The 12,316-nt window shown below is 40.7% G+C and overlaps 1 protein-coding gene across 1 annotated transcript in view; it reads left to right on the top strand.

Moving 5' to 3' along the window:
- The window catches only part of LOC127044525 (macrophage mannose receptor 1-like), a 55,521-nt gene extending 47,011 nt beyond the window's left edge, over positions 1 to 8,510 (top strand). The window contains exons 27-30 of the mRNA XM_050939493.1: positions 1,380 to 1,496; positions 5,500 to 5,667; positions 6,623 to 6,664; positions 7,373 to 8,510. Of these exons, the coding sequence (XP_050795450.1) occupies positions 1,380 to 1,496; positions 5,500 to 5,667; positions 6,623 to 6,664; positions 7,373 to 7,620 (575 nt within the window). The 3' untranslated portion in view covers positions 7,621 to 8,510. The remainder of the gene's footprint in view (positions 1 to 1,379; positions 1,497 to 5,499; positions 5,668 to 6,622; positions 6,665 to 7,372) is intronic.
- Positions 8,511 to 12,316: the final 3,806 nt, after the last annotated feature.

Here is a 12,316-nt window from a genome sequence, read left to right as displayed (position 1 = left end):
GGAGCTATTGGGCCTCCACTGTACTTTTGACATCCTGAGAGAGACCCGCCTCAGACAGAGGGACCCAGATGACACTGGGTCACTGCTACCAGCTTTAGTGAAATCTCAGCCATGACCTGGGATGTGAGATTGTGTCTCCACCACGTGTCCTTTTCCTTCCCCACCTTGTTTTTTTTTTCTAGCTCTCTCCATTTTCCTTCGGCTTAATAAGGATCTGGCTTAGCCAGCAAAGACTGCATATTTTGCAACATTGCTATAAGGGCAGCTAAATGCAGTGCTCTGAGCAGCCCAATAGTGGTACAAGTTTGCCAGGTCTCAGAGTGGCTGATAAGACCATGTGCTATGCCTGTGTTTTTCCAGAAGTAAAGTTGCAAGTGAGAGTTAACAGATACATAAACAGTATTTTCTATTTTAGCTGTTCTTTTCTTCACCCTTTTGTTTTGTCTTCTAGGAAACAGAATTAGACTTTAACAAGAGCTACAACAGCCCTGTCCATTTCAACTAACTTTTTCTCCCCACCCCAAAAATGAGTTATTACCATTTTTAATACTATCTAAGAGACTGTCAGATGATGAGGCAGGCAGTTCTTCTTAAAAACTCTCTCCACCTAAAGGGAAGGCGAACATGGGATACTGTTAAAATGGAAGACTTGCTTAATACTTTAAACCTTTCTCCTCCTTGCTTTCTGTATCTTTAATAAAAGGTTAAAAATATTTTAATGATGTGTTTGCCAAGGTACTAAGGTATCTGAGGAGTCTGTGTACTAAACCTTGTTTAACTCTGTTTAATGTTGGACAGAGACAGGATCATGGTAATACCTTTGATTCTTGGGCCCCACTTATTCCATCTACATTAATACAACAGAATGTCAGTATTGAGGAAACTGGGACTATGGTGGTAATAAGATCATCCCCTTAATTGACATATGATGATTTTTCTTATTTCCCAAAACAGCTTCTCTCTCCTTCCTTGTTTTGTTTTTATCCCCAGGGCAAGAGGGAATATATTTTTTTTAAAAGCTGCATTTTTCTAATTGCATCGTCTCTGGCACGTTAAGCACAGGGAAAGATTGGAGTTAACTGAAAAAATGGAGCATGCAAATACAAAACTGATATAAGATATGTATTGCCTGGCAATAACCAGTATAGCAGCTCAAAGAAAAGGATGTTTTCCTCTAAAGAGCAAAATACAAGGGCTGTTACTGATCTGTTTCTGGAGCTCTCATTGACCTCAGTGGCAAAAATTAATTACAGTCTATGGCTATTTTAAATGTATCAGGAGGGTTAAGAAAATATCATCATGATTCTTTCAAGGGGCAGATCATTTTCTGTGGTGAAACATGCTTAAATGATGCTTATTTATTAATTTTTGTTTTGCAGGAGCCTCTTTGGTTTCCATAGAAAATATGGCAGAAATGAATTTTCTCTTGCACCACTTGGATGCATTTGCAAGTGACTCAAGACAGTTTTGGATTGGAATGTACAAGAATGTGGATGGTAATTATTTAACTTTCAATAGTTATTTACAAATAAGTACTCAAACAGAAGATGGAAATCTGATGTCAAATGTTTAATATTTTTCAATTATAGTACATAAAAAGGAGAAATTATTCAGAAAGGTGACTGCACATTTTATATCCCTGTCTCTCTCTCTTGTAAATAGAAAAAAATATACACATACAGTATTTATTTCATTTCACACTTTCCTTTCATTCCCTTGACATTTAACCAAACTTAACAGCACCTCAGTTTGTGAAGAAATCTCAGTGTTAAGTATTTATTCAGCAAGAGGAAGTTCTGAAAAATCTGCTAAAGTCTTTTAAAGAAATGTATTTCTGTGTTTATAGGTTAGGATTGTAATGCTATTTTGTGCCTGTGAAGCCACAGCCTGTCAGAGGGGATAGGGGGAGATTTTCTTTAGCAGCAACTATTCCTGCTGGTATTTTGTTTGAGCTAGATGCAATACCTCCAGAAGCCTTGGAGAGCATGTATAACAGCAGCCTTTGGTATACCATTAATACCACTGCAGTGTGAGGTGAGCATTCTGCTCCTTGCTGGCTGGTTGATCCTGGGTGGTGCAGAAAATAGACAGGAACATGCCACCTTACCAATTTATACCTTTTGGGCCCACTGGATGTTTTCAGCACAGTTTCTGGTACTAGACTTTCCTAGTCCTAGGCACTGGAACTACAGCTCCCATGAGGCACTGCAACAGTATTTCTGAATCGAACTGTTCAGTTTTCAGTCACAAGTTTTGGCAAAAAGATTAGTTTTCAGTGAAACTATTTTGGTTTTTAATTTGCTGAAAATGTCCATGAATGAAAACAATTTGATTTTCATTTTCCATCTAACTCCAAGTCTAGGCACTGCGATCTCTTCATCCTTGAGACACAGGAAGTAGCAGCTATTCCTGCTAGCTGCGCCTGAGTAAGGGAAGAGCAGAGAACAATAGGTGTATTTCTTAAGTCATCCTTAAACAATCAGGCAGAATTAATTAACTGAGCCAGACCTTGCAAGGGAGCTGATTTCTAGTCTTGGCTCTGACGCAGAGCCAAAACCACAGGGGCTGCTCAGATCCCTGCACCTGAATGACCACAGAGAATACATTGTGGCGCTCCACCCATGATGCGGGCTCCTAGTGCAAATTCTGGTGCAAATTCCAAGTCCTGGTCTTAGTCTTCAAGGCTCAGTGGGCCTGGCCATTCGATTCATAGTTCACTGAGGCAGCTGTGCTCCTCTGGGACAGGGGTCAGCAATCTGTGGCACTTGTGCCACAGACAGCACAAGAGATGATTTTGAGCGGCACTCACAATGCCCAGGGCTCTGCTGCCATACCGGGGTCTTGGATACCAGCCCCCTGCTAGCCGTGGTCCTGTCCACCAGCCCTGCTCAGCCCTCTGCTGGCCCCAGCTCCTGGCCACTGGTTCCGTGGGCTCTGCTGCCATGCTGAGGTCCTGGCCGTCAGCCTGGTGCTCTGCAGCCACCTCCAGCAGTGGCCACTGGCCTCAGCCTCAGGCAGTGAGCGGTGCAGTCAGGGGCAACAGGGGGCACAGCTCAGCACCCCCCACCTTAAAAATTGTTCCAGTACCACTGTACTGGGATATTTTTAAGCCCTGATTTGCTGCTTACATCATGTGGAACAGCGCACTGCATTTGACGTTGTGCGTTCCGTCTGTTGCAATTTTTTTTCCACTGTAAGTTGAGGGGGACATTTGACAAAATATCAGCTCCTAAGAAAGCAAAGTTAGATGTTCATTCATTTCAGTCATCTTGGACAACACATTTGGATTTATTCAAAAGAAAGACCATGTTGTTTGTGCTTTCTGTTGTGAAAGTGTTTTTTGTCGCACATCAAGTGTTCGATGACGTTTTGAAATGAAGCATGAGAAAACCTTTCTTGACAAAGCAGACAAGAGTGAATCAATCAAAAAGGCAGTAACAGGGTATGAAAAGCGAAGCAGTGTTTTTAAATGCTTGAGTGTAAGTAAAAATCAAGCCACAGAAGGAAGTTACAAGATTGCACAATGCATTGCAAAAAATCGGAAAGCCGTTTACAGATGGGGGATGTATAAAAAGTTTTTCTCAGCAGTTCGGAGGTTTTGTTCCAATGATTTGCCAAATAAAGATGCATATCTGAATAAAAGAACTGCCTGTCTCTGCCAGAACAGTTGAGAGACGCATCAGCGAAATGGCAGAAAACATTAACAAGACACAGCAGTGTTTAGTGTCACAGTTGATGAGAGTGTAGATATAAACGGAGTTCCACATTTGGCAGTTGTTGTAAGATATTGTACTTCTGATTAAATCAAGAGGAACTTTTGTTGCCTAAAACCCATGCGTGGCAAAACAAAGAGGGAAGATATAGCGGAAACTTTTGTAAACCATTTTGAAGAACGAGCAGTTGACATCAGAAAAATGTTTTGTGTGACAACAGAGGGTGCGCTTGCTATGGTCGGAAAACAGAAGGAATTTGTAAAGTTACTTGAAGATCAAATTGGCTTCCTGACAGTCAAATTTCACTGTACCATCCATCGAGGAAATCTGTGTGCTAAAATTTCTAATTCAGAGCTTAATAATGTGATTAATACAGTGGTGCAGATTGTTGCTCTATCTGCTTTGACTCTCAGACAGTTTCAAGCACTGCTGGAAGAGATGGACAGTGCTTATAATGACATTCCACTTCAAAGCAACATTCGGTGGCTAAGTTGTGGCAAGGTTTGGGTGCACTTTGTAAACTGTTTGTGCAATCAAGGCATTCTTTTTGGAAAAAGGACAAAACTACTCCAAACTGGATGATGACAAATGGCTGTGTAAGCTCATTTTTCTAACTGTCATCACTGCTCACCTAAACGAACTCAACCTCTGTCTCCAGGGTGCAGGGCAAACGGTTCTGGATCTTTATGAAACCTGGAAAGCATTTGGTGTAAAACTAGTAGTTTTTTCTCAGGATATTCAAACTTCGACTTTCCACTACTTCCAACACATAAAAGAGCTATTGACACATTGCACTGTCAGTGTCGAAAAGATTGGAATATACATGCAAGAACTGGAATCAGAATTTTCTGACAGATTTCAAGATTTCCAGCAATTTGGCCCAATGCTTTCTTTTCTAATTAAACCTGAAAAGTTCAACGAAAGCGACTTGGATTTGTCTGTATTTCAGTGGATGGATGTTAAAGATTTTGAAATGCAGCTCATTCAGTTAAGAAACAGAATTGTGGGCATCAAAGTCTGGAGATCTGCGGAGTGCATTTAAAGCTACCGAGAGAGATCAGGGCCTCTGTTCCGACCTGTTGGACGTCCCTGCCAGTGAAATTTAACTGTTTGAAGAAAATTGTGTTTGCAATGCTTTCAGCATTTGGCTCCACATACCTGTGCAAACAGGTATTTTCACACATGAAATCTGTCCTCTGTCTTTCTCGGAGCTGGTTAACAACTGATCACTCAAAAGTCTGCATGCAGCTTAAAGTATCCAAATACGTGCCAGACATGGGAAAATTCAGCAAGGACAAGGATCACACTAAACTGATGAGATCTGCATTTTAATTTAATTTTAAATGAAGCTTCTTAAACATTTTAAAAACCGTATTTACTTTACATACAACAATAGTTTAGTTATACAATATAGACTTAGAGACAACCTTCTAAAAATGTTAAAATGTATTACTGGCATGCAAAACCTTAAATTATGGTGAATAAATGAAGACTCGGCACACCACTTCTGAAAGGTTGCTGACCCCTGCTCTAGGACAATGCAGCTAACAATGTCCAGGTGAAAACTTACAGACATAAGGCATTCTCAGTTGTGTCTGCCTGGAAGGAGAGAGAAAACTGAGTCCTACAGAATGTTAATGTATTGATTTAATAAATTAATGAATTCAATGCTCAGATTACAACAGTGACAGGTGCCGTAGAAATCATATTATATCATTTCAATCTCTAGAAATGGGTGATCCTTAACCTGTCATTTGTTATTCTGTATTTTTCATTTTAACTTTAGGAGAATGGACATGGGCAGACAACAGTGCAGTAGAGTTTGTAAACTGGAAAGAAAGAGAGCCTACGAATGGTTATCATGAATATTGTGTTGACATGGATGCCTCAGATGGGGGCTGGAGAAGCTATTACTGCTCTGCTAACAAAAGATTTATTTGTAAAATACCAAAGAGTAAGTGATATGTTCAGTACAGTGTGTTATTAACAATGACTAATATTGATGCTACAAAATCCTTTGCATTGCGTATTCTGTATGGGTCTGTCTTTGTGGTAGATATTCTGATCCTACTCCCATTGAAATCGGGGTGAAACTCCCGTTTAAGGGCAATTGCTAATAGAGAAGGGGCCCGGGACTCCTGAGTTCCACTCCAATCACCCTTATCCTTAGTGCCTTGGAAGAGCAGGCACTAACCAAACCAGGCTCGGTTGGTAGGGAGGTGGAGAGGGCACAACCAGAAGGGTTTAGGGAGGAAGAGGAGCCAAAACAGAGGAGTTGCAAATGGGATGTGAGGGGAAGAACTTGAGAAGAAGTTAACTGGGGGTGAGAGGACCCAGAATGACAGAGCTATTGCTGAGAGGGAGGAAGGAGATACTGCCGAGAAGCAGCAGTGGAAGGATGTATGTAACTGTGAGGTAAGTAGAGGGGAGGATGTGCCTAGGACCCCATGGAAGGAAGACGGGAATAGTGACCTAATTTGTTTTTCTGTTGCCCCCTTGGTCTTGGCATCCTAGACTTAAAAACACAAATATGGATTTTCAGTTTTCCCCATACTTTAGTGTGAAAAACCTTCAGCTTCTCAAAATGTCATGAAGGCTTGACATTCTGAAGGTGTGAAATCATCTCAAATCAATTGGTAACATTTTTTTCATGCAAAACAAAGAAAAATATCTTTTTTTTTTCCTGGATGTAATTTTTAACTGGAATTTGTTGCTTGATTTGGGTAGATGATTCATTTGGATTAAATTAAAGGTGTTATCAGATATTTTGCATCTCCATTATTTTATTTTATTTTAAAATGCAGCGTGTCTAACATAGTAATCCTTCATACAGGATTTATTTACTCTGTGACTGCACAATTTGGTGTAAAACTTAAAGATTATGAATATCTTTTTTTTTTATTTGAAAGTTACTGAAGCTGAACCATCTGAGAAGCTATCAGACAATAAAGGTAGGACTGCTTTCTTATAAGTAAATTAAAGAGAGACCCAAATCAGGTTAAAAATATAAGAACATAAGAGCAGCCATACTGGGTCAGGCCAGGTCCAGTATCCAAGCCCAATATCCCGTCTTCTGACAGTGGCCAGTGCCAGGTGCCCTAGAGGGAATGAACAGAACAGGTAATCCATTGCCTGTCACTCATTCTCAGCTTCTGGCAAACAGGTTAAGGACACAATCCCTGCCCATCTTGACTAATAGCCATTGATGGACCTGTCCTCCATGAATTTATCTAGTTCTTTTTCAAATATTTATTTTACTTTCTGACAAGATTGCTGTTTGATACTCAGCTCTGTGGATGTTTATTTGAAATGTATTATTGTGATTATTATATCTCCAACCTGACTAAAAAGCAGAACTCTCCCCTCAAACTCAATTTCATTTTGAATTAAGTATTTAACTGTGTTTTGACTGGACCTCTGTATGATATATTTTGTGACTAGCATTATAGAAGTTATCTGTAAACTGTAATGATGTACAGCCATAAAACTCTGCCTTCAAAAATGTCATTGGGCCTGATTTTCTGCTGATTTTCCACAATTTACATTGACTTGGAGATATGGGTGCTCAGAACTATTGGAAATCAGACCCACTGTCAGATCCTAATATAAATCGTCATAATCTTTAGGATCCTGAATAATTGATTCACATTCATTTGCAGTATTGAAGAAAGATGAAGCTGTTCCTGCACACCACTTAAGTGGGATGGCCGTTATTCTGGTCCTTCTCATTCTAGTAGGAGCTGGCCTTGCAGTCTATATTTTCTTCAAGAAAAAAAGACACAACCAGTTACCAATAGATGTCACCTTTGATAACACTCTGTATTGCAATAGAGATGCTGTTCCTGCAGCTAGTGACTCAAAGTATCTTGTGGCCAACATTGAGCAGAATGAACAAGCTATGCTTTAATTCACAAAATAAAAATGATTTTGATAAAAATGAATTCATCTGGACTACCTGAACCCTTTTGACAAAGCTGTTTTATCCTGTTAAAATTGTAGTGCATTTTGCAGAGACTGTATTTGTGTGTTAAATACATTCTTTCCATAGTCATGTGAGGTTCTGAATCTACTTGTAGAAGAATAGTTCTGTGGGAGCTATTTAATAAAAGAACCAAAAATGACCTCAAGCCACATGAAAAACATCCAAAACTATTCTCCTGTCCCTACATGTTACCTGCAATCCCTATCAACCATAAAAAGAGTCAGCCCATCATGCTGATTATGAGAATAATCATTACAGACTCTTCAAAGCACTCAGGAAAGCAACTGTCTAATTCTATTGGAATCGTGCAAATCTCACTCCAGAGTTCCAGCACTCCATGCTGGTGCCATTGTATTTCACTTCAGCATATTAAAAAAAGCCTTTTTTTGTTGTATAACTTCAGTTCAGATGACTTCAGAACATCTACTCAACATGTTCTCTTGTAGGGCTTAATCCACTGAAGTCAATGGGATTCTTTTGACTGACTTCCCAGAGCATTAGATCAGGCCATAGGTGCTGACTCCGTGGGTACTTCAGCCCTGGAGCACCCATGGGGAAAAATTGGTGGATGCTCTGCACCCACTGGCAGCTCCCCGCCACGCCCCCATGCCCCACCTCACCTCTGGCTCCACTCCGCCTCCTCCCCTGAGCGCACCATGTCCCACTTCTCCTCTCTCCCAGCACTTGATGTTGGTAAACAATTGTTTCATGTGGCAAGCACTGGGAGGGATGGAGGAGGAGCAGGAACGTGGCACGCTCAGGGGAGGGGGCAGGGAAGAGGAGGGGCCAAGGTGGGGATTTGGGGCAGGGGTTCAATGGGGACAAGGAGGGGGTGGAGTTGGTGTGGGGACTTTGGAGAAGAGGTTGGAATGGGGGCGGGGCAGGGCTGGAGGGGGGGGGTGCTGAAACACCCCTCGGCAACAGGAATAGTTGGCGCCTATGGATCAGGCCCGTTCTTGCTGTTCTTTTAGTTCTGCATTTTATTTTTTGTAATATGTAAACAACAAAATGCTTCATAGGTCTTAGCTTCAAGCAATGTCATATAATCTAATGTTTATTCCTTTTGTGAAATTTCAATCATGTTTGAATTAAAATGTATCACTCTGGAGATGAATGGCTGAAAGCAAAGTGTACATTGCTTTCCTTTTTGCTGCAGTTTTGTAAAATAAGCATTAAAAGATAGTTTGTAAAGGTTTTGCATTTTTATTATGCCTGGTAAATGGGAACATTTTTATGTAGTTTGCAGTTTTTAAAAATGATATAGATATTTATCAGTTTGGCCAGCAGCCATGTTGCACCTTATGTTGTGTTTTTTAAAACATTTGTTTAGTTCTGTACGTTTACATAACACTGTACAGAACATAAGTTGGACATGTTCAGCGTATAGGCCTTGATCATGCAAACACTTGCTCACCTGCTTAACTCTACATATATCCCAAGATTGAAGATGCTGCTGACTGGAAGCTAGGCAAAGTCAAACGGGAAGTAAGGTGCATATTTTAAAGAGTGAGTACATGAGTGTGAATGGGAGAAATTGAAGTTTCATGAATGCAGTAACACTTACTAAGAACATATTCTGTGATGAAGATTTTCAGAATAAAGGTAAGCCTGGCAGAAAAAAAAATGATTCATATTATGGTATCAGATATACATGTGTAATTGGGAAAAGCAGAATAAGTTGACGAGTAGAAAGGGCAGATGGGATGGTTCCATGCTGGGCAATCACCAGGGTGAAATTCTGGCTCAGCAGAAAAGGCGCAGGAATCTCTTTCTGTAGGTGCTGCATGATAGAGGTTGTGTAGCCAGGAAAAAAAGGCTATGATTTATGTAACTGTGGGCTTGATCTGAAACCACTGTGAACACTCACTGGTTTTATAAATATGGAACCTCAGCTGAGTTAACCACATTCTATATATGAAGTGGCATAAACTGCATCCACAGGCAGGATCGGCTCTAGGCATTTCGCCACCCCAAGCACGGCAGGCAGGCTGCCTTTGGCGGCTTGTCTGCAGAGGGTCCACTGGTCCCGTGGCTTCGGCGGACCTCCCGCAGCCTGCGGAAAGTCCACCGAAGCTGTGGGACCAGTGGATCCTACACAGGCAAGCTGCCAAAGGTTGCCTGCCTGCTGCTCTCGCAGCAATGACAGAGCGCCCCCCGCGGCTTGCAGCCCCAAGCACGCGCTTGGCATGCTGGGGTCTGGAGCCGCCCCTGTCCACAGGAGTGTCTCTTTATCCTTGGTAGAGAAGGAAACACAATGAGGCTACCCCCAGGGATGCTGGTGGCACAGACCAATGTTTCTCAATCTTTTTGATACCAGGGGACTGGCTTGCAGCCTTCCTAACCTGTGTCAAGGAGATCTCAGGGCCTGGTCCCAGCCCACAGACAGGTCATTGAGAAAAACTGGCACAGACCACATGCCAAGGTGGCCATTACTAGAGGGCAGTGTGATGTGTTGACTGCAAAGAATGAAATATCAAATGTTCCTCAACCTTTCCAGTGCCCGACCTGGAATTCCACGCTGAGGATTTGATGAGGCCCATTAGCTCACTGCAGGTACTCTAGACTTGCTTAAGAAGTCCATAATATTTGCACTAAATTAGCGCCTTCTATGTGCAGACTTTTATAGACATTAACTAGGCTTCCCAACGCCCCTTTGAAGCAAGTATCATTACAAGTGGCTAAAATATAGCCTGTAGTTTGCAGAATGTCACATATAAGGGACAGAGCTAGGAACTGAGAAAATGAGCCCTAGCTTTGCTGTGTCCTAATGTGCTGCTTTGTGGTGGTGGAGGTGTACAAAGCTTTCCTACTTGCTGGGGATTCCAATAGAATCTGGCCCAAGATCACACATTCATTTTGCAACTGTCAGTCAAACACATCTTTCTATATTCAGTTTGTTTCTACATTTTTATTTAATTCTCTGTTTTTCATCCTCCAGATCTTAACAGAGTCCAGAGAAAGAAACGGGGAGTTTAAATCCTGTCAGTTCATAGCCTTCCTCTTTCAAGTCTCACATTTTGCAGGAGCTGCTACTTACTTCTATGAATCACACAGAGAACCACCTCATATTTTTATTTTTATTAGGGCTGTAAAGCGATTCAAAAATAATTCTGATTAATTGCGCTGTTAATCATTGAATGCCATTTATTTAAATACTTTTGGAGGTTTTCTACATTTTCAAATATATTGATTTCAGTTACAACACAGAATACAGTGTTCAGTGCTCACTTTATATTTATTTTTGAATACAAGTATTTGCACTGGAAAAAACAAAAGAAATAGTATATTTAAATTCACCTAATACAAGTACTGTAGTGCAATATCTTTATCATGAAAGTTGAACAAACAAATGTCGGGAAAAAAAATTGCATTCAAAAATAAAACAGTGAGCACCCTACACTTTGTATTCTGTGTTGTAATAGAAATCAGTGTATATGAAAATGTAGAAAAACACTGAATAATATTTAATAAACTTCAATTGGTATTCTGTTATGTAACAGCACAATTAATCACAATTCATTTGTTAAATCACGATTCATTTTTTATCACAATTAATTTTTTGAGTTAATTCTGTGAGTCAACTGCGATTAATCGACAGCTCTAGTTTTTATCCATGTTACCTTACCTCCCCAGATCATCAGAATTAATATTACCAGCTACTTTCTCAAAAAAAAAGTATCTAATCTTTTCTGAATAAGTTAGTCTTCCGTTCCCCTTTATACAATTTTATCTGCCACTCCCCAGTTACCTTCTGTCATTACAAATAGTTGCTCAGAACAGCGAGTCCACAGCTTTTTTTTCCCTAAAGGCAGGTTACCATTTTTAATTCTGTGATAGATTGCATAGGCATGAGTACCAGCAAATTGAGAATTTACTGCCAGCCTAGCAATACTGCAGGAGCAATGGGCGGGGAGTATGAAGCAGTGAAAAACAGAGGAAAGACAGGAGAGTCTCTAATGAAGTAACTCCCTGGTAATTTGAGAGAGTACAAGCATGTGAGACAGCAAAGCTCCTGTCTATCCATCTACATATAAGGCTATATACTTCATGTTCACTTGTACTGAGCGCCTAGTCCTTAAAGGCTGTGGTATAACCTGAGCAGGTTCTTCTCCCTAGAAAACATAAAATCCTTTTGTTGTGTTTATTACAACCTGAGAATTCCCACACTTCAAAACAAAGATCTGATGGAAAAGCTCTTATGGTGGCCTGTTTTGTGTGTGTGTGTGTGCACGTGTGTGTGTTACTGTTGTTTCAGAAGCTACATGTGGTGTTAGAATTTGGGGTAGTGATGGGGTATTCCCTGGGGTATCAGTTGATCAGATCATAAATTATTTTAATCTGATGTATGAACATATTCAAAATACCCATGATCCTCACAATTTCAAAAAGGTACAGCCATCTCAACTTCCAAAGGCTTTTTCCTCATCAAGGGCTAAGGGCCTCAGTCCAACGCCCATTGAAATCAATGGAAATACTCCCTCTGACTTCATTAGATATTGGATTAGAACCTAAAAGCATTCCAGAGAGAGTCTGTTGGATGTTACATTCATAATCCTCCCACCATTAGCTCTGCATGGCTCTCTGGAATAAAGTCTGTCTTGTCCAAGTATACCACATGCAA

The sequence above is a fragment of the Gopherus flavomarginatus genome, chromosome 2 (genome assembly GCF_025201925.1).
Source record: "Gopherus flavomarginatus isolate rGopFla2 chromosome 2, rGopFla2.mat.asm, whole genome shotgun sequence".
Classification (NCBI taxonomy): domain Eukaryota; kingdom Metazoa; phylum Chordata; order Testudines; family Testudinidae; genus Gopherus; species Gopherus flavomarginatus.
Note: the sequence above shows the minus strand (reverse complement) of the source record. Positions and strands in the feature narration are given on the sequence as shown.